The sequence below is a fragment of the Peromyscus maniculatus genome, chromosome 10 (genome assembly GCF_049852395.1).
Source record: "Peromyscus maniculatus bairdii isolate BWxNUB_F1_BW_parent chromosome 10, HU_Pman_BW_mat_3.1, whole genome shotgun sequence".
Taxonomy (NCBI): Eukaryota; Metazoa; Chordata; class Mammalia; order Rodentia; family Cricetidae; genus Peromyscus; species Peromyscus maniculatus.
The window spans coordinates 66,877,138-66,904,047 of NC_134861.1; the positions used below are offsets into that span (position 1 = coordinate 66,877,138).

The window sequence follows — 26,910 nt, forward strand, 5'->3', positions numbered from 1 at the left end:
AACCCTTTAAATTTGTGTCTCTTCCAGGAAATAATTTTATTTGTCCTAAGGGGTAAGCCCCGTGGTAACTGTTATCATTTGCATTGGGGCATTATCAAAATCATTCAGAACTTAACAAGCCTCTCATGCTGGAACAGCTGTTCATCTGAAAGGAATTTTTTTTTAAAACTTTCTATGATCCTAAGCTAATCTCGCCTGAGCTAGAAAATAAGGTATTAGACTATTTTGCATGTTCTACCACTTTGTGACAAGAAAGCCAATTTTGCACTTCAGTAAAGGCAGATTGTAAATTTAGAATGAATTGAACCAGTAGCTGAGTTGCAATTTCTGGCAAATGGCTCATCAGCACATTAATGTATACCACCAAGATAACCACTTCAGTCAGGCAAGCAGGGAAGTAGAAGGCACAAACATTTGGTAGGCAGCAAGGGAAATATACTCTCTACCAACATCTACAAATCAAATCCTAAAGCACAAAGCTATCAAGTTGCCATTTTTACATGTCTATATGTTAGTGATAAAAATTAATTTTAGAGTCACAGATTTTTAAAACCAGGTAGACATACTTTGACCTACTTGATATCTGTCCTATACTTTGGGAGAACTTAGCCTATCTGTGCTCGACACATCGCCTGCATATACTAAAGAAAGTAGTAAGTATGGCTCTTACAGTTGTTAGTGGGACATTAGTGAAGTGTTCAAGCCCTTAGTTAATGATAAAGTCTCAAATGTTATTATTATATTGTTAACATTTCATATTACCAAACATAGATCATTCCTATGGGATAAAATATTGCTAATGAAGTTTCCATTTTTTTTCTGTGCTTATTCATTTTATTTTTCTCAACAGAACTAGATGTTAAGTGAATATGGTTGTGGCAAAACAATTCTAGAATGGAGTCATGTTGGAATTCTGAGTGTTTGTGAGAAACGTCCAAGAAAACAAGACAAGAGTCTTGTGACCTCAGTTTCCTCAAAATCAGGGAATTGTTCTTGAATTGTGCTTTCATGTTTTTCCCAGGTGTAGTAGATAGGAGTGAGTTTACTTCAGCTGTTGTTATTCGTATACCTCTATGGAAAAATGTTTTTTCTCATATGCAGATTGTCCTTGTGATGGTATATTTTGCTCAGGTGAAACTTCTTAACACTCAGAATATACATTTTCGGATTCTCTGAATAAATTTGGTTATTACATGAGACTTCAGTCTGGCCTTTTTAGGCACAACTCTCCCAGGTTCATGCTGCCAATCAGAGCAGTGAACATGTGGCACCCAGAGACCTGAAGTCAGCTATGAGAAAATAGCAATAGCGTGGAGACCTTCACAGGAGGAGGTGAGAAGAATGTGGAAGAAACTAGGGAAAACTTCTCCTCGTGTCGAGCTTGTCCATCATTTCTTAAAGAAATGAGAAGCAAATCATTTCTTAAAGAAATGAGGAGCACAAGAATTAAAATCACAATCAATAGATTGCTTGTAAGTTGTTTATGATTATAATCTCTGGTTTCCAGAGGAGGGAACTTTAGACGAAGCATGGGACGGAGTCGAAAAGAATATTGAAGAGGCAACAATAACAAGGGGAGAATATCCTTCTTCAATTTTGGGTCACTTGGGCATTGCTTCGAACTTTCATCAAAATGCTTGAGGAAGATAGTAATTATGAGGAAGAGAGGGTTGATTTCTTGAATGGATATAAACTGGATGATCAAACCTTAAAATTGGTAAGAGAGACAAAGGAGATTCCCTCTGTTCACGGAAAAACAGCACCCCTATGCCACGGAAGGCATACCTCAGCTCCCTTTCTGAAGCCTCCTTTAGATACGTGTCTTCCATTGAAATGATCCTGAAACATGGGACAAAGATTTGATAATCAAGCTAATCTTGAATTTTCTCCACTTTTTGATGAGGAATTAGGAAAGCCTATGAAAAACTAAATTTACAACCTAGGCAAGCTAGGGCACAGCAGGGAAACAGAATTCATTTAGCAATTCCTCCCCTGACATCATGAGGTGTGCTTGGTATTTCCCCTGCAATTTCGGCAAAATCAAAATGTGTATATACACTAACTAATCTGTTTAAAACTCTAGGAGAGATGGCATTGGGCAGTCCTCACATATTATCTTAAGAGGCAAGAAGAGAACTACAGCTATTTGAATCTAGATTAAAAGAAACATTTGCATATTGTGTGACTCCTTCACTGCCTTTAAACTTACTTATTTTCCCCATTGAATTGTCTCCTACAGGTATTATATCACAAGAGGATAAGTCTTTGAAGTAGATTTATTTACAACATAAGGACCATAAGATGCTAACTGTTGACCTTACTCTTCTTGTTCAATTAGTAAATCAGGGAGGACCAGATGCCAACAATTATGTGGGTATGGTCTTGGCTTCATTTCTTTACCCTTAGCTAAAAAATCAGATTTTAGGAGCATTTTAAAATTCTATGGATTTTCAAATTTCATTTGCAGATTACTATGGAAGGATAGGAAATCATTATCCAGATGGTGGGCTGTGGGATTTTCTCATACAAACTAAATTTGTGATCACAAAATTGTCCAACCTTCTCCCATTCCACAGGCAGATACTTATTTTATTGATGGCTCATCTAATGGTATGGAGGGATTTATGGTCCAGATATTCATTCATCAATTCATACTTCTTTTTCCTCAGCCCAACAAGTGAAAATGTTTTGATTCATCTATATGGATACTTCATAAACCCTTAAATGTTGCTTCAGATTCTGCTTATTATTTCCAGCAATAGACTCATACTTACACACGTTCTAACCTCCCTAGTTTTCTTGCAGAAGGAAATAAGCAAGATGATGCATTAACTTGCCCTATTTTTACTTCTCCAGAGGAATTTTGGGAAGGGGTATGCATCTGTCATTGCAGATGGATCCACTAAAACATTACTGATTCTTTTTTGGTTCCTCCAGCCCCAGGGCATTAAGGACACTGGCCAGTGGTAAGGAGACAGTGGAAGTCACCAGAAAGATAGCAAACCTCCAGCTAAAGGATAAAAAGAGATATCGGCCATATCATCAGAAGTCAAGTCTGCCCATTTAGAGCCAAGTTAAGGCCCTATGTACCAAGGGAGAAGTTACTTCATTATTGACACTGTGTTTATGGCTGGAACTTGGTACCATAATAGACTCATTCATCCATCTAAAGAAGGCACTGCATTTAATTTTTCCTTGGGATTTAAATAGTATGGATCTCTGTTTTTGAAGGCAGAGATTTACACACAATTCTTTCATTGTTCTAACTTTATAATTTTCTTGCTAAGGATACTTATGTATCAAATGACAATTAGATTTTTCTACAACATCTCAAATCGAAACTACTGGATTTCCTGCTATTAAAAAAAAATATGGAGAGATGTTAGAACACAGTCTGAGAATAGAGTCATGTGAGAATTCTGAGTGCTTTTGAGAAAACCCCAAGAAGAGTATCATGACCTTAGTTTCTTCAAAAACACAGAATTGTCCTTGGAATGTGTTTTTGTGCTCCTCCCAGCTGGTAGTGGATAAGAGTGAGTTTACTTCAGCTGTTGTTAGTCATATACCTCTAAGGAAACCATGTTTTTACCACATGTGGATTGTCCTTGCAATTGGACACAAATTGTCAACTCAAGTGATTCTTTTTAACCCTCAGAATTTAAATTGTTTGATTCTCTAAAAAAAAAAAAAAAAAAAAAAAAAAGTTGGCTATTGCATTAGACTTCAATAGGCTTCATTTTTAGGCCCCACTCACCCTGGTTCATGCTACCAATTAGAGCAGTAAACATATTGTAACTTTCCCGTCTCTGAAAATTTTGATATGCTGTCCTCTGTTCAGAATTCATCTTAGCTAGTATTTCTATGTGGATGCATTCAGCTTCACTCCTTAGGGTAATGCTAAGACCTAGTTAAAAACAAACTAGCCCCAGTTTGACAGTTGACAGAATAAGAAATGAAGGATTCCCACTTAAACGTCTCCATTGGGCTGGTAGATGCTGCAAGACAGGCATAAAATTAAGAATTCTGTGGACCTCGTTCTGCTCAATAGGGTTAGCATTTTAAAAATACTCTTTTCACTATAGGATGCTAAAATTTCATCCTCACCACAAATAAGGAAAGACAAATGTCAGCTTCTAAGACTACTCAATTTTTTGACCATTTCTACCAACTAATATGTGTGATTGCCGGTATGGAGACAATTATCTGCAATTATTGCTTTCACTGACCCATCTGTTTTTACTCTGAACCCCATCATTATTTGACTCTTCTCTCATAATCCTTTGAAATTTTGTGCTTAGCAGAGTAGACACTTTTTAAAAAATCTGCATCACACAATGTCTCAATTATATGTAACACTATTGATCTCTCTTTGTTTCTTTATTTTTTTCCTGTAACTCCATATTCCAGCCAAGTAGAAAATTCTTGGTCTCCAGTATAGGTTTCTCTTCATTTAATTCTAAAATTTCATTTCTCTGCTTTCAACTCTTAGATATTTTAGTTTGCCCAAAATTCAGTGAATGAGTCTGTCCAAGGGCTTTGGTTACAATATTTATATCAATATCATAAAATTACTATCTACTACCTCAAATTTCCTCCAGCTTGTAGACCTATATTCAAAGAAATATGCCACCTATATATTTTAAACACAATGCAAACTTTTAGCTTATTCATCTATATACCCATTTAATTCAATTACACAATAAATACTTATGGGTTTTGGCACTGGTGATGTATAATTCATCTTCTAACCCCTGCTCCTATGGAATTTGCATTCGTGTTCATTTCTAAAGTGTAATCTATGTAGAGGTTTATTGATATCAAATGAACAAAATATTTCTTTAAGTGAATGAATTCCCACTGCTATAACTATTATCTGCCACTTTCCCGGGTGACAAAACTGATTTCTTTTCTGAATTCCATCCAACCTCCTCAATATCTTTTCAAACTGTCCATCTACAGCCATTATAAAGGTTCATCATTTCTCACCTGGCTGTTGCATGGGCAATGAACATTCCCAGAACCAACATCTTTATGTACTTTCCTCCTCTTCACTCTCCACTGAAGTGATACACATAAAAAATATGGCCATTTCACTTCTTAACAATTTTTTTTTAGTGGCACCATTTTGTTTTCAAGGGGAAAACTTATATGGCAAAATGCTCAACATGATCCAGTCCAGACACATCTCTTTGTCCCCAAACACTCTCTCAGCTGCCCCGGGTACTCTGATGTAAAATATTCTGTCAGTGCCTTGGACATCTTTACTTGGCCTACCCTGGAGGTTATCACAGACAAATTGACAGCTTGCTGTCTTTCTTGCTGAAGGGTACTCCGAGACTGAGAGTACTGCTTTGGCAAGAAATGTGAGGAAGAAAAACGGTGTGTGATCTCTCATATGTGGAGTCATTTTTTTTAATGCATGTGTGTGTGCTTATCTGTATGAGCACCACATCTGTGCATGGGACCATGGAGACTAGAAAAGGCTATCAGAGTGGTGGGTGGTTGTGAGCTACCCCCAGTATCAGCTCTTCTAGCTTTGGTTCTGGGAACTGAACCCAGGTCTTCTAGCTTTGGTTCTGGGAACTGAACCCAGGTCTTCTAGAAGAGAAGCAAGTGCTCTTAACTGCTGAATCATCTCTCTAGGTTCTTATATGAACTCTTAAAATGTTGAATTCATGGAGAGAGAGAGCAGAGTCATGATTACCACGGCAGAAACACAGAGTGTGAAGAAGTGAAGAGGGTTTTCTCAGAGAGTAAAGGTTTCAATTATGCAAGCTAAATAAATTCTAAAGATAAACTGCACATCAATAGAATTCCATTTTCTAATTCTATAATGTATATTTAAACATTCCTAAGAAAGTAGACCTTCATTGTTCCTGTCATATAAAGAATAGGAAATTTTACTGGGTGATGGTAGTGCATTAACCCCAGTGCTTGGGAGGGCTGGCAGAGGTGGCCAGATCTCTGTGAGTTTGAGGCCAACTTGGTCTATAAAGTGAGTTCCAGGACAGCCAGAGTTGTTATACAGAGAAACCCATCTTGAAAGAAGAAAAAAATAATAAAAGAATAGGATATTTTATGGACAAATGGATAGAATTAGTCGATTAGTACGAAGTTCACTATGAACATCATGTTATATCATACACCTTAAATACACAATGTTTTAATGAACAAACTAAATCTGAGTGAACTGAACAAGAGTTAAGAGTTAGGAAGTAAATAGCCCAACTTCTTTATCACCAAGTGGGACATGGCTCAGGCTTGTTCGACATACACACTCTATAACCATCTTCAGCATGGTAAGACATGTGGGTGACTCATCCTATTAATGCAGCCAGGTTGCTTCTCTCCCACTTCGATCTTGTGCCATTGCAATCTTGGGATCTGTCATAGTTGACTTCAGATGACAACTTGAATTAAACCTCCAGTCACATGGGAAAGAGATCTCAATTGAAGACCTTGAGGTGATACATTTTCTTAACTACTAATTGATGCAGCAGGGCCCAGGCCACCACAGGTGGTACCATCCCTACGCTGGTGGGGCTGAGGTACCTAAGAAAATCACTTGAGCAAGTCTGGGGAAGCAAGCCAGAAAGCAGCATTCCTCTATACCATAGAACCTATAATCTCTGCTTCACTGTCTGCCTTGGGCTCCTGTCCTGGCATTCCTTAATGATGAACTTCAGCCTGTAAACCAAACAACCTTCTTCCCTGAGTTGTTTTTGGCCAGTATTTTATCATAGAAACATAGAAGCAAGCTAGGACAGGACCACTTGAGAAGAGAGTTGCCTTATGGAGAAACCCAAATGAAGACATCTGAAGTCTAAGCACTCTGCCTTAGTTCACTTCTGGCAGCATGGGCCACAGTCCCTTGACTCTGGGTCTTCGTACACCCTCTTCTGTCTTCTTGCTTGCATCTTCTTTGCTTTGCCCCAAGATAGAATCTAAACATTTATTTCCATGGCAAGTTTAATGTGACATTTTGACTACCTTCATTGGAATCCTTCACCATAGAAATTTCAACCAAGATTATGGTACCTTTACACAGCATCAAATGCTTTTTCTAGACTAGTATTTAGCATGTTTGTGTGAACATCCGTCCCCACTGTGAGTTCCTTAGGGATTAGTTTCTTGGTGCCTTACTATTTTTCTTCCATCATCAACCAGCAGTAAGATACACTCTAAATTCCTCTATAAAAAATATGTTGAGTGGATATTAAATAAATGATGAGTAAATTGTACTAAAATAATTCAGCAATAAAATCAACTTCTGTACACACAAAACAGCAAAAATTAGTTCCACACAACAAGTCTCAGGATATGCTTAGTTAGCAATGCACATAGCCAAAAGCAGTGCATTTAAGTCTACTTGCAACCCAGATGACAGTCATTTATTCTATACAGATTACACTTCCTGGGCCACTATAGTAGTAAATGAACTGTTTAATGAGTCAATCCTGGATATTAACTGATAACCAGAATGAAATGCATTTGCTCTCTTGTTTTGTTCATCTGTCTATAGAAACTATGACTCAGTGATTACCATCGAGAATGAGAATCTGGATCGACCTCCCTGTGCTCTTACCATTTGATGTCATTCCAGAAAGGTGTGGGCACTAACCCGCCTCTCCAGGAGCAACATGGAGAGATACGTGAGCATCTTTTCCAGGATGCTTTGAAACATGTAGCCAGTGGCTGCAATAGCTTGTTTAACAAGACTCCTTTCCTCCTCCCTCCTCTCAATCATCTGAAGCTATCGTTTATTGAAAAGCTGACTTTCAAAGCACACACTAGAACAGCTTTGCTGTACAGCTGCAATGCTATTTAAAACTTCCATGAATATCTGCACAAAACCAAGAAAAATTTAAGCTGAAATCCTGCTCTTAGGAAGGACATAGTAAAATATGACCCTGTGGGAGAAAAAAAAATTAGGAAATGAAATCTAGTCATTAATTTAAGGCGGAAATCAGAAAAGCAGACATAGGACTTTTCTCTGCAGTAGAAGAACACCTGGAATTATTATTAGGAAAGACAACCTTCAGGCAATTTCTTAAGACTCTGGTAGACATTTGCAGACTGTCTTGAAGGCACTTCTTAATAGGCTACAGAAATGTGAACAAATGCCTCACTTTCTGCTGTGATAAAGTTGAAAATGGATGAAGACTAAACACTAAAAGCAATTCTCTAGACACTAAGCAGATGGAAAGGCATAGCATCATCATTGGGAGGAGCTAAAGATTGAACCCTAATGGCTATGCTAGTCAACCTCAGACTCTCTTTTCCTATAAAAATTTCAGGGCGTGGGAGAATCCCAGCAACCCACTGGTGATTCTAGTGACAATTATGGGATGCTTTAATGTCATATAAGCAGTGGAATCATGTTCCTGCTGTGATCAAGCCATCCCACTGTAGCCCTTTAAGATCCCTTTGCTGCATTGTATAATGTTGATACTTCCTTGAATCTCATGAAAGTGAGAACTTTCAGAATGTGGCCATCTGCATTCCAACCGGCATTCCCCTTGTTTAAAATACTCTATTTCAGTCCTGACAAATGACCCGACAAATAGAATTATATTAGATCCCAGTCACTATTATTTTGTATTTTGCAGCTATTTAGTTTGAAGCTATTGATTAAGAAAACTAGCTGATTACACCTTTGGAAGATCTCAGAAATCACTAACCAAAGAAAAAGCAGTAGCAGAACTGTTTTGTATTCTACTGAGTGTTATGGGGCCCCACAGCTCATTTTTGCTAAATTTTAGCTTCTTATATAATAGGGCCTCAAAGCTGAGACGACGTGGATGCTTGGTAAAGTGTTGATTCACTTCAAATAAAGAAATGGCACAAAATCCCTTGGGTATGACAAGATGACTGTAATATATAAACAAGCGGTCCACACAGCCTGGTACCTTGCCTGGCTCCTGGCACAAGTGAAGCATTCAACAAACACGTCTTGGAAGAATGGATAAATAAATGTGCACAAGCTTGAGACCCTGGTGCTTTTGAGAGCAAGCACTGAAAGGTCCATACAAATGTCTTAACTCATCATTTCATCACAAAGCATGATTAAAAAAAAAGAAAACCTCCACAGACTAAAACAAATTTAACCACTTTACAAAGCTTTGTGAAATTAATAAATGAAAACGCAATGCCATTTGGAGCTCTTGGTGTACTGTGACAGCCCGCTGGTCCCTGGGTTTAAAAATACCTTTCTAGCAGACTGAAATCAGGACTCTCTCTCTCTCATGTTGTTCTCTCCTTTGTTTCCGTAGGAAACAGTGACTTCCAGGGATCCAAGATGACAGAACCCAGATTGCCAAATTGCATGCCACCCTGCAGTTGCCAAGGAGATAATGTATGTCATTCCTCCAAATAACATGTTGCTCACGCCTTCATTTCCTTTATCTGGCTTTTTAAGATATTTTTCCCCTGAGCTGAATGCAGAGAGCATTCAACGTGAACTGGTGGAAACACTCCTTTTTGAAAATCTTGTTTACCCCATCCCCCCAAGGCACGTGATCACATTACATACTCAACTTCTGGAAGGTCTGAACATATTTTGTGCCAATTTTGGAACCAGTGATTCAGCAGTTTTCACGGGGAGTGGGCATCCTGAATACTGTCTGCCTGTGTTCTAAGTAAAGGTCCAATTAAATCCACACCTGGCACTAACATATTCTAGTTAGAAATGGCCTACCACCAAAGCAGCTGTACTCAGTTGAATGTCAGTAGGGGGAAAAGGGAAGCAAGCAGGGAGGACAGAATGGGAGAAGAATGTAAAAGGAGAGAAGGATGAAAAGTCAGGACAAAGGGAAGGACAATAAAGGAACGTTTGTGGAGCAGCTGCTGTGGGACAGACCGACCATCTCAGTGATTAAAAATAATTAGGAAAATTTAAGATACTGGATGGCATGCTAATTAGCAAAAAGCAGAGCCAGTATTTAAACCTGAGTATAGGTGGAGTGAAAGGAGGTGTTTCCTCGTGCTCTAGTGTAGCATACCCAATCACCCCAGAATAGTGGGCAGAAGCAGCAGCAGCTCCCTGATACCATTGGACGTGACTATAATGCTCTTGAGGTGTTTCATATAGTTGCAGTAAAGAGGCTAGGGTCAAAGTCACCCCAAAGACATCTTCATTCCCATGCCTCACACCTTTTTCTTGGTTTGTGAGCTAGACCATTCTACAGAACACTGGAAATAGTAATGCCAAGTGAATGATTCTTAAAACTGGTGATTTATGTAGCCATTTGAAGCTGTATTCTTATCATATTCCATTACCTTTGCTCAGTATTTCCAGAGAACTCTGCCTTTAAAAAAATTCTCAGAACTCTAAAATAGTCTACCTTTGAACCTACATAGGCCTGAACCATGAACCCATCCAGCCATAAGGCTTGCATTGAGCATCCAATAAGTACTTTAACCACTAAAATAATCACAGCTTTTACCCTTTAGAAATCTATCAAACTATTATCATAAACACAGAGATCCTCAGCTAGAAAAATAGGATATTAATGACATGAAGAGAGAACCATGAGGAGTAAACACAACCATCAGACTGGAGAGCGTTCAAACTAGGGAAGAACACTATGGTGAGCTAGCGAAAAAGAAGCAGAAAATTACGTCTCATTGCTTGCATTGCTGGGAGTATGTGATTGTGATCACTCTACTGTGCTGGCAGATTGGCCCAGAATAAACATCCATAATGCTTTATTTCATGCAGCAATTTCTGAGATGAAGCTGCACAATAAATTCGGCTGCACAACACGGTGCTAAATCAGGTCTATCAAGTAAAGCCACAATCCAAACAAGAGTGTTCATCCCAGAGCAGAACACTCGAGCGCCCACTGCTCTTTGCTAATGTGAGTCCAGTGTGCGTTCTTCTCCAGGCCAACAAATAGCATTAACCCTTTCAGAATCTCCTCCCTGCTCCACAAAACGTTCCTAAAAGGGGTAGCATTTAGAAAGGAAGCAAGGCAACTCTCAGCAGGACAAATCAGATCTGTCTCACCTCAGGAATCCTCTCCTCAAATTTGTAGTTTTTTATTTCACTGTACTTGTCTTGCCTCAAAAACTGGGAAACAATCCATTCTGTGCATTTGTCCTAAATGAGGAAAACAATCTAACAAAATTTCTGAAAATAAAAACATATTTCCTATCTTACACTATAAAACAATTTGCTGGCACCTTAAATAATCACAATAAAGCTGTTGAGAGCTCTCTCTCTCTCTCTCTCTCTCTCTCTCTCTCTCTCTCTCTCTCTCTCTCTCTCTCTCTCTACCCCGTGTGTGTGTGTGTGTGTGTCTGTCTGTCTGTCTGTCTGTGCCTCTCTTTTTCCTTCCCTGGTACTTAAAAAATGCTATGGTTTCTAAAATTATGACTGACTATGCAAACTTTTGGCTACAAAATGACTGGACAGGCATCAGAAAATTAGGTGTGGAACACAGAACATAATTATTCTAAACTGTCTCATGGGTTTTTGGAATCCTTTATTAATTGCAATTTTTGCCATTAACTTTATTATAGCATAATAGTCATAGTCACATATATCTAGATTACTATTTGATGTCAAATATTTTTACAAATTTCAGTGGTCAAGACAGTATACTTCTGCCAGAACAGATGTTAAACTGGGTTGACTATAAGACAAAAGTCATATATCTGAACACTTGCTAGCACACATGAAAAAGGTTGGTATATTCATTAGATGTTAATTAAAAACTTTTTTCCTAATTTGCTGTGATTCTGGGAATCATGTAGAAAAATGTTTGATCAATATAAATGAGGATAAAATATGCTTATCCATATTCAATATCATTGATGCATTGATAAACTTCTTTACACATATTTATAGTAATGTATTAGATTAAAAAATCAGCTGTGCTTCAATTGATATTATTCATTTCAGATGTAAAATATTGAATGATTTATGGAATTTTGAACGATGAGTGTAATTCAGAAAGAAATAGGAGGGAAAATAAGTATTAATAATACAACTGAAATATTAAATTTACTAAAGGATTTGCTTTTTAATGAAGTGAAAACAAATAGGAATCCCTATATAAAAATCTCATTCTATTTTTTATGAATTGCTGGAGGATACTAAAATAACTCTGTCAGCAGATCAAGTCCCCATTGACTATAATCTATTTCAGTCCCAAAATATATTCTTGTTCTGTGGATAATAGGTAACCTCCTTGGTGCCATTTTTAGAACAGCCCCATTAGCAAACATTAGGCAGACAGCACGTGAACATTTTTCAGGATCGGCTGGAGCAAAGTGGGTTTCTTGCAGCAGCAGCAATAGTGAGCAGAGCACATGGGAGAGTGCTTATTGAAGCTCGAAATTTATACAAACCTCTGCTGCTGCTTCAAGTCAAACTAAAATAAAGCAACCTCCAAATGGTCCTGTGGAGAACAGTAAGATTCCCACAAAGGATTTGCTTTCCTCAGCTCAGGGCACACCAAGTGGAGCTCCAAATTTATAACATTTTTGATTCTAAAAGCAAACAACAACAATAAAAACAAAGCAGTAAACTTATAAGTGTTAATAATAATAATCACAAAGAGTTTTTTTAATTAAATAATTAGTTTGCTGTCACAATTAGGCATCTGGAAAATATAATTGTCAGTTATGTCTGCCTCTTTACTACAAATGACTATTTCCCACCTATTTTTTTTAACCAATTGACCAGCAAAGCATGACATTTCAATATAGTTTCCACCTATAACCTCAGATTTTCTCAGAAAAAAATCCCATGAACTCACGTTTTCATGGAAGAGTCAATCACCGAAGGTCAATCGCACAACTGGTGCTGTACACTCATCACCCCTGCACTGTCCTCCCCACTCTTTAGTTACAGACCTCCTTAAAGAAAGTAATTTTCAGGTTACTCAGTGGTTGCCAGGTCCCTGCTTACTATTCCGGAAAAGAGCATTCAAGGTCCACAAAGGCCTCCATTGGCCACCTTCCAAGTAGGATGGCCATATCACAGACACTCTCAATCAGGTCTTAGAAGATGACCAAGTCCTTTCTTCATACACACCAGAGAGCATGTCTGTGTGTTCTAGGGATAACTTGACTGGAATAATTCAGAGTGACTCTCACTGTTCTCCTAGTCAGAACTATTCTGGTTAGAGATAACCCATGCAATCAAATCAAAGCTCAAAGTTATATGCAACAGGAGGGCAAGGATAGCACTTGCCTCATGTGAGAGAGTTCAAAGAAACCAGGTAGACTAATGTTAAAAAAAAAAGTCATCTAAATTTCCTTCAGTTATTACAAATCTTTAGATAGGTCTCAAAGCAAAATAAAACAACAATGTTTGAATAGGCTTAATTAGAATCTTCTAATTATACTGTTTAGACCTAAGATTTCTGTTACTGTTAGTATTTTGAAGAGAATAGAGTTTGTTCATTCATATTCTCCATTCATTGACTTAGTCAACAAATACTGAAGTGTCAAGCTCTATGCCACATATTAGTCTTAATGGTAATAGTCTTTTAAAAATATATTCAACTGACTAACCACATTTATTCACATGGATTCACAGTTTTTAAACTAAAGATAATAACATACCTATTTTGTATATAAAACAAATGTTGGCTTTCTGCTCTTTGTACACACAGAGTCCCCACAATCTTTTGACAATTTGTAAATGTTAATTCTCAAGCATCAAAGAACTGGACAAAAAGAAATTGTAAATGTGGACAAATGTGAGAAGTGGGCATTCAAGATCACTAAAAAGGATGATAAATGGCACTTTGAGGAGCTCTATCATGTACTAGCCCAGAAAGAAACCAGGGTGGGGCAAATATCTTATGGAATCAGCTACAAGAAAACATTAAGTAAGCATCTCATACACAAGTTAAATGGAAAGTTCTGCCTTCTTAAAACTATTGGGAAACTGACCAAAAATACATAATAATTGTCTTTTACAATAGATATTTTTCTTACATAATATGCTCTAATTCATTTAAGTGAAATGAAATAAGTCATACCCAAACTGATGCCTCTTGAAACTGCTAAATCATCTGAGGCTGAGCAAAAAGCTGGAAATTTAGAGATGTATATTATGTTGTGGGAAAATTATCTCCTCAAAATAGCAAGGAGAAAATTGGCAGCTTAGTCAAATAAACCAGAAGGAATGAATAATTTTACTCAGTAGCTTACAGACTGGAACTTGCTGCAAAATAGACCAAAACACTGAGAAAAGTTTGTTTCAAGCATTGTGTACTTTGAAGCTGTTTCTTTTTCTATCCTATAAAAATGGGTTGGCCCACTCCTATTGTTGACATAGATGGGGAAAGGTCAAATAAAAATTAATTTATGTTAATAATACAGATTTTCCAATGAGAGAGTGTGGTTCTTTCATACACTGACATTCATGGGTTCTATACTTTCATTATGTAAGTAATGAATTCAATCACGAGGTATTTCTTGAGCTCCTGATATAACTCAGTAACTCACTACAATGCTACAGTCAGTAACTGTGCTACAGATATTCAAAAAGTAATAGAGCAAATTGAGAAAACCCTAGCAACATGCTAATGGTTTATAAATTACATCACAATTCTAAAACAATCCTCTCTCTACTCGGTGAATATCATAAGCCAACTAATGATATATACAGCCATGAGCTGGCTTGCTTCTGTGCTATTCTTTTTTTAATCTACTGAGTATCAGCATAATGCAAGACTCACCACCTAAATTCTCATGACAGCCAGCCACCATGCCCTAAAGTTCAGTGTACGTCTCACGTTGTCCTTTGCTCCCTATATAATAAATACTTCCCCATTATCTGTATATTCCTATATTCTCCCGCCCAATATAGCATATATTCTGTAAGGGCAAAGTAGTTCTTTAAGTATTTTTCCCAGCATTCCCTTGATCATATGTTAGAAATAAATATTACTTATTGGGTACATAGATGCATATAAACAGTTTATTTCAAGTCAAAGTTCAGAAGAATACTTGCTTGAGTTTGTTTTTTAATGTTTAAAATTTCAAAAATGACAGCAAATTGTGGGTTACATAATCTACTCTCTGATTAAGTGAGGACTTTGGGCTTGACAAACATATTTCATGCCATGCTAGAGTTTTGGAAAGTGCATTACTTTTCTGTGATTTTGCTAAACTTGAAGTTAAGCAATATCGTGTTTATAAGTGGGACAGAATTTCAACAGAAGATTTAAATTTTTAATTATGTGAACATTGAGATAACAGTCACATAAAATCAGAAATGAGGTGGGCTAGGGTATGTGAGAGAAGAAGGCAGGATGGAGGCCTTCATTGGGGTTATAACTGAAGGGCAGAAATCTGTACTAGTTTCTGAACATATATTTGGATGCAGTGTATCTGGCTTTAAATCTTGGCTCTGTTACATAGCAGCTGTGTGACTTTGGGCAAATCACTTAGACCTGTTGGTGCTTCAATTTCCTCATCTATAAAAAGGATTTTTGTGAAGATTATATGAGAATATATATAATGTTTAAAATACTCTATGGCACATGGAAAGTACAATATAAATGATGTTTTTATTGCTGGTGGAACAACATGAATTCTTTACATATGGGTGAATATAAAATAACCTGAATATTTAATTATACCTGACTTAGTGATCCCAGAAAAACTAACCTCTGCTTAATCAGGTCTTGGCATGTTGTATGTAATAAACTACATCCATGTTAAAGAACAGAGAAGTTAGTGCATTGATTCAGAGATTGGATGAGCATGCAGTGACCCAGACATCTTAATTATAACAGATTGAGATATATTCTAGCTTACCTTCACTAATAACAGAGAAATAGAAATCTAAGTACTGGGTTATGTGCTCAAACCAACACTGGAGAACTTGAAGCAGAGACAAAGTGCCATCTTCTTTGGTTATTCTTAGGTAGCTTTCTGATGCAAAAAGACAGGGCTCAAATCCAAGCCAACCATTTACTACACATATATTCTACACAGTTACCAAAATGGCTTATGAAGGACCTCCTTTGTCAGCCACCAAGTTATGTGTATAATCATACAACTCATCTTACAGTTTGTTGCCAAGATGAGACACATCATATGTATGGCCACTCACAAAATAAGTTACATATAACAAGCAAACTAAGAAATTGATCATGGGGCTGTAGAGATAACCCCATGGTAAAAATACTTGCTTCTATTGCAGAGGACCCACGTTTAGTCCCATCACCCACACGGTGGTGCACAACCTATATGTAACTCTAGTTCCAGGGGATCTAATACCTTCTTCTGACCTCCTCAGGCACCAGGCACACATGTGGTACACAAATATAAATGTAGGCAAAAGAATCATACACATAAAATCAAACTTTTTTTTAAAAGACATTGATAATTGCCACCATCATGGTGCTAATGATGCTTTCTCAAATGTATAGTTAACACACTTCACTACTTTATTTATCATATTATCTGTAAAAAAAAAGTATATGAAAGAAATAGACAAAGTTGCTGTTAAACTAAATCATCTATATTTATACCTATATAATACACACACACACACACACACACACACACACACACACACACACACACACACACACTGCTCACTGTGCTACAATGGCCCATTCCCTTACTTCTTCCTTAAACACTAGCTGCAATATTCAGCTTCCTCCTGCACTGTTACATTTATGGTATATTCATCTCTGAAGAAGGAAATAGCCTATTTTCAGGTAGCATGCTAATGTTGGTACTTTTCTCTCTATGTGACTTTACCAACAATTACCAAATATTGTTTCAATAAGCTGCAAAGACTGACTATTTTCTCCCCATCATCATCTGGATGCTATCCCTTATTTCACAACTTTTTGCTGTTCAAGGATTAAGTTGATGTCTCAGTTTAACTTTCTCTGATATCATACTTTATTACCTTTTCTGCCTTTGCACAATATTTTGGCAATTTTCATCCTAAATTAACTATCCAATATCTAGCCTCCTCAGTATCTTCATATCTATGGAGGGAAAATAAACACATTCCCAACATAGCCTTGCTGAATATTTGCTCCATAAACATACATACACAGTTATAACAGGTCCCCATTATGTAACTGAATATAGAATTTCTGCAGTATTTCTCAAGTATTTCTGCAGTTATAGGGTAATAGTAAAAATCTGAGAGTAAGTTTACACTACTATCAGTGTTCTTGATTTATTGTAAATTAATTATAAGTCATTCTCAAGATGAACAGCATGACTCTTTTTTTGACTCTTACTGGACTAACACTGTGGATTTTAGTCTTTGAGTCCTCAGTGACTGACTGTAATAGGTGCCTGATATATGCTTGTAACTCATTAACTAAGAGTCTCATACATTAGGGAACCATGTCTGCATATGAAAACATAACAAAATTAACACAGAAAATAGGGCAAAACATGAAACATAATTCTGGTTTTCTTGCTATATCAATCACCGAGTTTAATGCATGTAAAATTAAACAATCACTCATGACCTGAAGAATATTGCCAACTACAGAACATTTTGTACTTAATATGCTATGAGTTTGGGGAAGTACTTAACTAAATAAGACTTAAAGAATGTCATTAAACTCTTGTCGCAAACATGCCTAAATGTCAGATGAAATGACAGCACTAATCTAGGTCCTTTTTCAAGCTGCCAAGGTAGGAGATTTTAAAAGAAGTTAAGATATGAAAGGAGTAAGAACAAAAAGAAAAAATAGGTGCACTATTTTGTGGCATTAAGTCTAAACTATTTAAAGAACATCATTTCTAAGAGGGGCTTTTAAACAGCTTTTCTTTGAAGATGATTGAAGTTAAAATTTGAAACTGACCCATTTCTGCACTATTTAGGAATGGAATGAAGCTTGCATATTACCAACCACCAGAAAATCACTGCATTTAGCACATCACAGACTCTGATATCTGTGAAAGTGAAATGACAAAAATGATCAAAAGTCACTTGGCTATTCCTTTTCTTGTCCTGAATGGCTGTGTGTGAATATGATTTCTTTGGTTTCTTTTGTAAGTGTCCTTTTCAGTACTATATTGCCATTAACTGGCTAACCCCAAGTGCTGACAAATGTGCCTCGGATTTGAACATTACACAGTATAAACATGAATTAGAGTGTTGTGGTGTGGTACACAAATATGTACAATCATTATGGGTGGTCATAAGGAAAAAAATAAGGAGATAACTCATAAGTTTAGATACGTACTACTCTTGCAGAGTACACAAGTTGGGATCCCAGCACCAAGGACAGGCAGATCACAATCATCCATAACTACAGGTCCAGTAGGACCAGCTACCTCCAACCTCTGCCATCACCTTCAGTTACATGCATATTTTCACACACAAATGCACACAATTTTAAAAATAATACGAAAGTAAATCTAAAAAAAATAAATGTTTAAAAAACAAAGAAGGACAAAAGATGAAGAATATGTTTCTATTGTCTTATAAGCTTACAAAAACAATGCTGAAACTCACTACTGCCTTTTGTTCACATTTATTCCTAACAAAATGAATTTCATATAAAAGACACAGGTTCAAAATCAGTGATGAATCCAATGGTTTCTCTTCATAGAAACACCGATTCATATAGTTCAATCAATAGACAACTACAACTTTTAAAATCTATCAACTACTCTGGAAAATACAATGAAACCATACTCTATTTTATGAATGAGTTTACGTCTAGCAATGTAAACAACAATCACATAGGAACCAACTGAAACAAACTTTCCCAGAACATTATAAAGTGATAAATGAGGTCATTCATGCTTCAAACTTGTAAGTGCTTGAGGAATTTAAGGAGGAACTGATCATTGGTATGGTCTGCTAGGCTGAGCACCATATTGTATACTGTAATATGAGCCTCAGTATTTGCCTTTCTAGTAGGCCCCTTTATTGCCCCCATTTTATAGATAAAGACATTTGAAACCTTATCTTTGAGATTCAGCTGCTGACTCGAAATGAATTCCATAAGGGAAATAAGGTTAGTGCTTGATTCTGAAGAATGAGTATTAAGTGGAGATTCTCATAAGGACACGCAAAGTATGTCTTGGATCATTTATATATTTTTTTTTAATGCCACCTTTCTATTTAAGACTCTAAGCAGAGAAAATAATTCCTTGGTTTTCCAAACAGCTTTGCTAGAATCCATGTATTCTTTAAAACTGAAAAAACACATACAGTATACCAGAAAAGTGAAATGAAAATAAAGAGAAAAATAAATTAGGTAGATGAAAGGCATATGTAGGTGGGGGGAGAGTTATGGATTAATGAATTGAGAAAAATTTCATCACTGTTGGGTAAAGTGATGCTCTGCTGTGGAAATCTGAGCTAATTAGTTTGTTCATCAAATGTGCTTCATTTTCCTAGTAAGTGATGCCAACACTGTCCCTCTCATCCTCAGTGTCCTTGATCCAACACATCCAGCCGGTGACTATAGCTCATGCTCTCAACCTTGCCACCTACCAAATAGAAGACTGTGGCAGAGTAACTGGATCTTAGGAAATCACTTTCTTTTTAATGAAACATGGACAAAACTAGCAAATATTTTATAAGTTATTGGAAGTAATAATCTGATAGGTTATCTATAAAAGTTTCTTTTTATTATCACAAGGAAGAATTTGTAATACTATGCAATTAATCAAGTCTTCATAAAAAGTATGAACAAAACAGGGCTGTTGCATGCATGGAGTCACTGCTGTGTAATTACTTGTATAAGGCCCACACAAGATGATGTCCTCAACACTCCGTTGTTAGGGTGGGCTCTTGTTTCCTCAGTGCTGATAAGTTAGCCATGCTCTAATAAATAAAACCCCACCCATGCCCTTGCAAGCAACTCTCATTTACTTCAGTGGATCACAAATACCTGAAGACAAAACAATTTCAAACAGTCATAAAATGGAGAGGAATTTGTTGGAAAGAAGAACAGGTTCTGTGTAAGTAGGAAGGTGATGAGAGATGGTAAAAGGAGGCAAAAAAAATATCAAAACACATTATATATATTGTAAAAGTGTCAAATAATGATAAGCATTTTAAAATTATAAACAAAAGACTAACATGGGCTATCAGTTTCTATGTTTTTTTCTGTATGTACATGTTCTATCTATATAAAAATATTTGTATACATATATGTATATATATACATGCCCACATTCTTATGCCTATATTTAATAAATGCTACACAGAGACTTTAAAAAAGCAAGGTCTCCACTAAAGCACATTTGAAGCAATTTCAGTATTGGGTTTACCATGTTGGATCTGCATTATCATGACGGTATAACTTAGTTGCTGAAAACCTGTTTCTTCTTTTGTAAAATAGCTCTTGTGATCTTGCAACTATGTAGCACATGTAAAGTACATCATGTAAGACCTGACTTACAAGCTTAGTTTGTATTAGCCACTGTCATTACATCATTGGTTAGTTTTCCAGAAGATATAGCATGTCTACATTAATGCATTGTTTTTTGATGAAAATGACTAAAGTATATAATCAAATAACATTTAAGAAAATACATGCATACATGTGTGTATGGGTATATGTATGTGCATGTGAGTGCAGATGCCCAAAGAAGCCAGATGAGGGGATAGATCCCCTGGATCTGGAGTTATAGGCAATTGTAAACCGCCTGGTGTGGATGCTAGTAACTGACCTGAGATGCTCTGTAAGAACAGTACCTGCTTTTAACCTATAGGCTATGTCTCCATCCTGACTTTTAAAATGTATATATGACATTGTTTAAAAGCATCTTGGATTTGATTCTATAGTTATTTATCTTTCAGACAAAATTGTCTGCATCCATGAGAAAGTGGGTATGTTAAAAAGAAGCAGTAAGAATATGGGAGAACAAAATCACAAGGACGGTGTCCAACTCACATATTAGGATAGAGTCAAGGGCAGAATTAAGGTAATGATGAGCAGAAGCAGAAGTTTTGTGCCTCTTAAAATATCCAAAAGTATACTTGAGCTACTTATAGCCACTCTTACATTCCAGCAATTGGCTTTTCCATGAATATTCCATTAAGCTATAATCTTTTCAATTTTCCAAGAACAGAAATAGTCACCATAAGCCTCCACCTAGCCACTAACGGTCCATGGGTCAAACAAATCAAACTGCTAGTGAACTCCCAGAGGACCTTTGAACTAAATATCATTAAGCTCAAAGGTCTTTTACAAATGAGGTGCTCAAGCATGTTTTAAGCCAAGGCAGTATTATTCAAAATAGTAATTGATGGCAAATTTTAGAACACACCTTTGAATAAACCTTGGCTGTCAGATTAGAGCCTCTACTGACACTCCAAACTGTGGATTCTAAGAACATTTCATTTCAGGAATAAGTTACAAATGTTTGTTCTTAACACGTTCTCTGCATTTCTGTACTCTCTCCTCCCTTTTTATCTGTCTCCCAATTTATTTCCCATTTAATGTCTTCTCCACCTATGAAGTTGTACTTCTCACTGAGGCCAAGTGGGGAGCTGAACTTCTGTTTGCAACGGGTCCTGTGTTGCTGTCTTTAGAACACGGGCACTTTGAAGTAAATTGCCAGAAAGATCGAGGTCCTTGCACAGGCACTCGTGATAGTAGACATAAAGCACATGATGAATATTTTGACCAGTTTTATTGTAAAAATCATCCCGCAAGGCTGATACAGTATGATTCTTCATCATTTTGCAAACACGCTTCTTCTTCTCGCTCCCTAGATATGTCATAAGCACAGGGCATGTGTACAGGGCTGCAGAGAAGTTTCTGAATCCCTTAGCCAAGCAGATGAGTTTCAGCCAATCCTTACAGCTGCTGTAGTCAAGGGAATATTTCAGAGAGCAAATGGAAGATTATCAGCTATCTCCCCATCTTTGGAAACTGGACATAAAAATTTTATTCTGAGTTTGTGGTACTTTAATGTATTTGTAATATTTCATCATTATATCCATACAATACATCTCATTGGTGCAATACAAAAAAGAACAGAATCAATTCATTATAAATGGATTTTTTGAGGTAGGATCTTACTCTATAGCCTATGTTCACCTCAAACTTGAGATTTGCCCTCAGCCTTCCAAGTTGCATGAATTATAGGTATATAGCACTAAACCTGGCTTGCATAAAATCAATTTCAAAAGCTAGAAACTTTAGAATAAAGCTATTTTGGAGTTAGGGCGAGTTAATGTCTACTTTGACATTTATCAATGTTATTAGAAAAATATGTTGAGATAAGTTTTTGAAGCCTTAAAAACATGATATAAAGCTTCCAGAGTGCATAAGAAAAAGAAGACAAGGATGATTTTTAACACCAGAAAACTGTACAAAAGTTAATATTGAGAAATAAAATACTATTACTAATGTTAAAATAAGGTCGAGGAGTGTAACTCAGTAGTAGTACTTGCCCAGCATGCAGAACACCTGGATTTGATACTCAGATCACAGGAAGGAAGGAAGGAAGGAAGGAAGGAAGGAAGGAAGGAAGGAAGGAAGGAAGGAAGGAAGGAAGGAAGGAAGGGAGAGGAGGAAGGGAGGAAGGGAAGGAGGAAATAAAATAATTATCAGAGTTAAATAAAAAATCACACAGAAATTTTAATATTATCTCTATATTCTCATCTCAAAAGGGAATCTATTACTCCAGAACACATAGCAAATAATTCTGATAATATTAATCTCAAAATTATGCATCATAGAACTCTATGCAGAAGAGATCTGAGTTCAGTAAGAGAAACTTTATTCTTAAATAAGAAAACATGAAAATAAATAAATATAAAGTATACTCAAGTATCTTGAATAATGTAACAAATTTAACCTGTAGAAATATATAATTAAATTAACTCATAATCACGAGAAAATAATAAACAGTAAAATAAATCCAAGATTCAGTGACTTAAAAGAATCAAGAAATAGATTATCTAGTTTCAATATGTCAAAGCAAAACATAATAGGACAACAACAAAAGACAGAAGATGTAAGTTTACCCTGGGAAGCAGGGATAAGAGTAAAGCTTGAACAGTAATTTGTAAAACTGAAAACAGGATGCAAAATGCATTCAAACAAATTTGAAAATCTTGATGAATTCACTTAGAAGAAAATATAAACTATTTAAACTTCTCGATGACAAGTATTCATTACTTAGCTACCCTGGTAGTATCTGGAGACTGTGGCAGCAGAACCAAGACTGATGGCACAGAATGGGTTAACCCTGTAAAGGTGGACTTCTAATCTCTAATGGCTTCCAGACCCTTCATAGCATCCCCATTTTATGCTCTAGGTGTTTCATTACTTACATTAAAAGAAACTGCCTCCACTCCCTTGCCACGTGGAAATAAATGCAATTTACATAATGTAGGTTATTCACTGGCTTTTAAAAATATACATTATTGATTCTTAGCTTCTGTGCAATGTCTGACCCATAGTTAGCATTAAATATATATTTGTTAAATGAATAAGTGAATAAATGAAGGACTGAGATACCACTTAGTAGAAGGAAAACCAGTTGATGATGTCTATTACATTTTGGTTTGGGTAAATGCAGACCAAGCAGTTTTATCATGCCATTCATGGAAATTACAGTTGGCTAGGGTACAAAACCACAGAAATCTGTCTATGTCTACAAAAATGAAGATGAACAAAATGAAAGAGAGTCCTAGGGACATAGAAGAACAGTGGAAGAGGAAGAGGAAGATTAAGAAAAAGTCTGCCTGCCTAATTATCCATGTTCTTGTATCTCTTGCTGCTTTTTCTACAATAAGAATATGTGTGGAAAAGAAGCTTAATATTTAAAAAAGAACCTTTGATAAGTCACACGAAAAAAATCACAGTTGTTTTTATTATGTTTTCAACTTTCTCTTAGATATGTCCTTTAGAAAATGAATTGGATGTACATCAGCTATAATTATGGATCATTTTGTTGCTAGGATTATTTTCTTCTTTAATACAAGGCAGCGGTCCCATAGGAAATGCAGTGCCATGTTAAGACCTATTTTACTTCGGTCAATGAATTCTATAAAAATGGCCTTTGCAGCTCTCTCAACACCATTAACAGGTTCCTCTTACCAGTATATGCTCCATTTTACCCATTTCTGTAAAAAAAAGACCTTTAATATTGAAAAGAATTTTCAGACAAATATAGCCTTATGTCATGTATCAAGGTCATGTATGGATTGTTTAGCTTTTAAGTCAATATGCAATGCTTTAAAGTATCAATGTATTAGGAACAAGGGTTATAGTTTAGGGTAGTGGCTGGGAGGGGTGGGAATATGGAGAAAGATAAATGACACTAAAGACCATTCAAAAAAATCATAGAGAAGCCTACTACTATATAAGTTTCCTGAAATACATACATACATACATACATACATACATACATACATACATACATAAAAATAATTTAAATAGAGATACTCTATAATGGATTGACAAAGCCTCTACAAGACACCACACGTTAACTAATAAAAATGATTGTCAGGAATGAGTTATCTCTTACAAGTTCCTAGCCAAGAAGGTCCCATAGATCCTCAAACATTATCATAGCTAAGAACAAAAATATTCATCAGATTTCCCAGCTATGAACTCTCAGAGTTATAATGATGACTGGCAAAGCAAAATATGCCAGTTTCCTCAATAGTAACATTAATATCGTGGGAGTAACCAACCACTTTCTGATTAGATTTAAGGCCCAGACCACAAGAAGAAAAACAGTCATACTTGGCACTATTATTGGGGCCAAGAACCTGTAACAAGATAGGTCATAATCCCTATATTCTGCTAAATGTGCACAGTGTTAAACTGACTCCTTATGACTTGTTAAATCCACACTATATCCCTCAACCTTCATCAGACAGACTGTTTTCTTTAGAACATGGTCATTAACACCGAGACACACAACCAGCCAAGCTGCAGAGAATAAGAGATTGTGGAATGCTCAGCCCTAAATGGAACATTTATTATCAACAACCCCTTCTTCCCAAGACCAAGTCACTCTTGTTAAGGGAATGAAAAGAGTTTAAAACCCAAGGTGATGAATGACTACCAGGTAACACTGTGTCCAGGTAACACAGCAGTACAGGCAGAACATATGAACTCCCAAGACCTGTACAAGCTCAAATTAGACCAAACTCCAGCATGGGAAAGGGTATTGGCAACTCATAGTCTCTGGGATAGGAAGAGTTGGTTTTCTTTTTAAAATGTGTACCCTGCTAAGTACACCAAGTTCCAATAAAAGCCACACATCAAAGAATACATAAGCAACCCATATTGTACATGATGGCTTTAAGAAAATAATTGAAAATGATACAAAGTTGGGTAGATGGGGAAAGTAGGTTGGACTTGGGAGAAGTTACAATGGGGTAAATATCAAAGCATAGTATACGATATTATCAAATAACTAAAAAAAAATGCAAAACCAAAATATCAATGCACATGTTATCATTTTACATTCTCCTAGATTTCCGCCATTCTCACAAATTGTCATTGATATTTTCATATTCTCTGTTTTCTACCTACAATAAAATTTTGACCAAACAGCTAAAACCTTAGAAAGAAGGAGATGAAATCAAATACCTGGAGAGAGGCTTCTGGATGATTTTCTCTCTGCACTGGAGCAGCTGGAATTTCTGGAGGCGGCTTCGATACCTTCTTTTTGGCTTTCTGCATTTGAATGTTGGTGAAATAGTTGACAGCGGCAAACTCAATAAGAGCCGAAAATACAAAAGCAAAGCAGACGGCTATGAACCAATCCATGGCAGTCGCATAGGATACTTTGGGCAACGAATGTCGGGCACTGATGCTTAGGGTGGTCATCGTGAGGACTGTGGTTATTCCTTCAATGCAAAAGAGCAAAGAGAGAAAACATTCTACTACTATTTCTACAAGAAGACAAGCCAACCCAAAAGGAGGAGGTGGGATGAGGTTGGCGAAGTTACTACTAGGTGAAACCCACCACCTTTGACAGAGGATTTGATCCTTCTGCTTCACTGAAACCAGCACAGGTTTTGGAGTAAGAAATGGATATGCTCAGTTCCTGGCTCTTGTAATCATCAGCTCAGTGTGACTTGGTTCAAGACTGTGAAGTTCATTGGGATTTTCTTGTACATTCTAAGTCTACTATTGAAATAAAAATATGTAAAACACATAGAATATATTGATTTTATATTGAAAGCTGAAACAAGACCCCTGCCAAATCAATATATAGACCTCCCAAAAAAGATGATTCATTGAAACAGTGACTCTCAGACATTAATGGGAAGCTGGGCACTTTAGCCATTTAAATGGGAGCATGAATATACTAGGTAAGCAAGGCCTGTTACCACTGATAATTATTGTCAGCAAAGCCACAGTCATATATAAGTTCTTATAATTAAATTACTATAATACACTGAATAAAATTAATGCACTCATTGTTTATCAAAACTATGAATATGTTCTGGCTAAATGTACTTCTGCAACAATTTGGCCTTTGAAATATGGATGTTTACTACATATAAGTGTACAAATTGAAGCAGAACACTTGCAACAAGAATAGAGCCCTTTCTCCATCAATCATTTTCTGAAATAACACTTCTAGGAAGAGTGGCTTCTTAACCCAGAGAAAAGGTTGGCCTCCATTCTTAGAAAAATTCTGCTTGTCAGTAGAACTACAGAACAACACATTATTTGAGGGTGCTAATATTTGCATACTTTTCCCTGTTTCCATTTATATATGTTTATTGAGTCAATATTATCTAGGTTATCTGGGAAATTCCTGGGGGACTTTCTATACCCATTTGTTCTAATTCTACATAACTCCTAGGATAGGTCCTGAAGCAGGGACACTCAGGTATCTGTAGATAATGGTGATGGTGGTGGTATAAATTATGATGATGACAGTGATGAAAATATCCTAACTGTATATGTCAATCCATGCCAACCTCCAGCGTAAAGGCATTTAATCCATGTTCAA

General features: G+C 36.5%; 1 protein-coding gene across 2 annotated transcripts in view; it reads right to left on the bottom strand.

Annotated features, from left to right (window-relative positions):
- The window catches only part of Gabra4 (gamma-aminobutyric acid type A receptor subunit alpha4), a 71,495-nt gene that overhangs the window by 15,364 nt on the left and 29,221 nt on the right, over window positions 1–26,910 (bottom strand). For both annotated transcript variants that reach the window (XM_006979674.4, XM_042257500.2), the window contains one exon: window positions 25,533–25,792. In XM_006979674.4, the coding sequence (XP_006979736.1) occupies window positions 25,533–25,792 (260 nt within the window). The remainder of the gene's footprint in view (window positions 1–25,532; window positions 25,793–26,910) is intronic.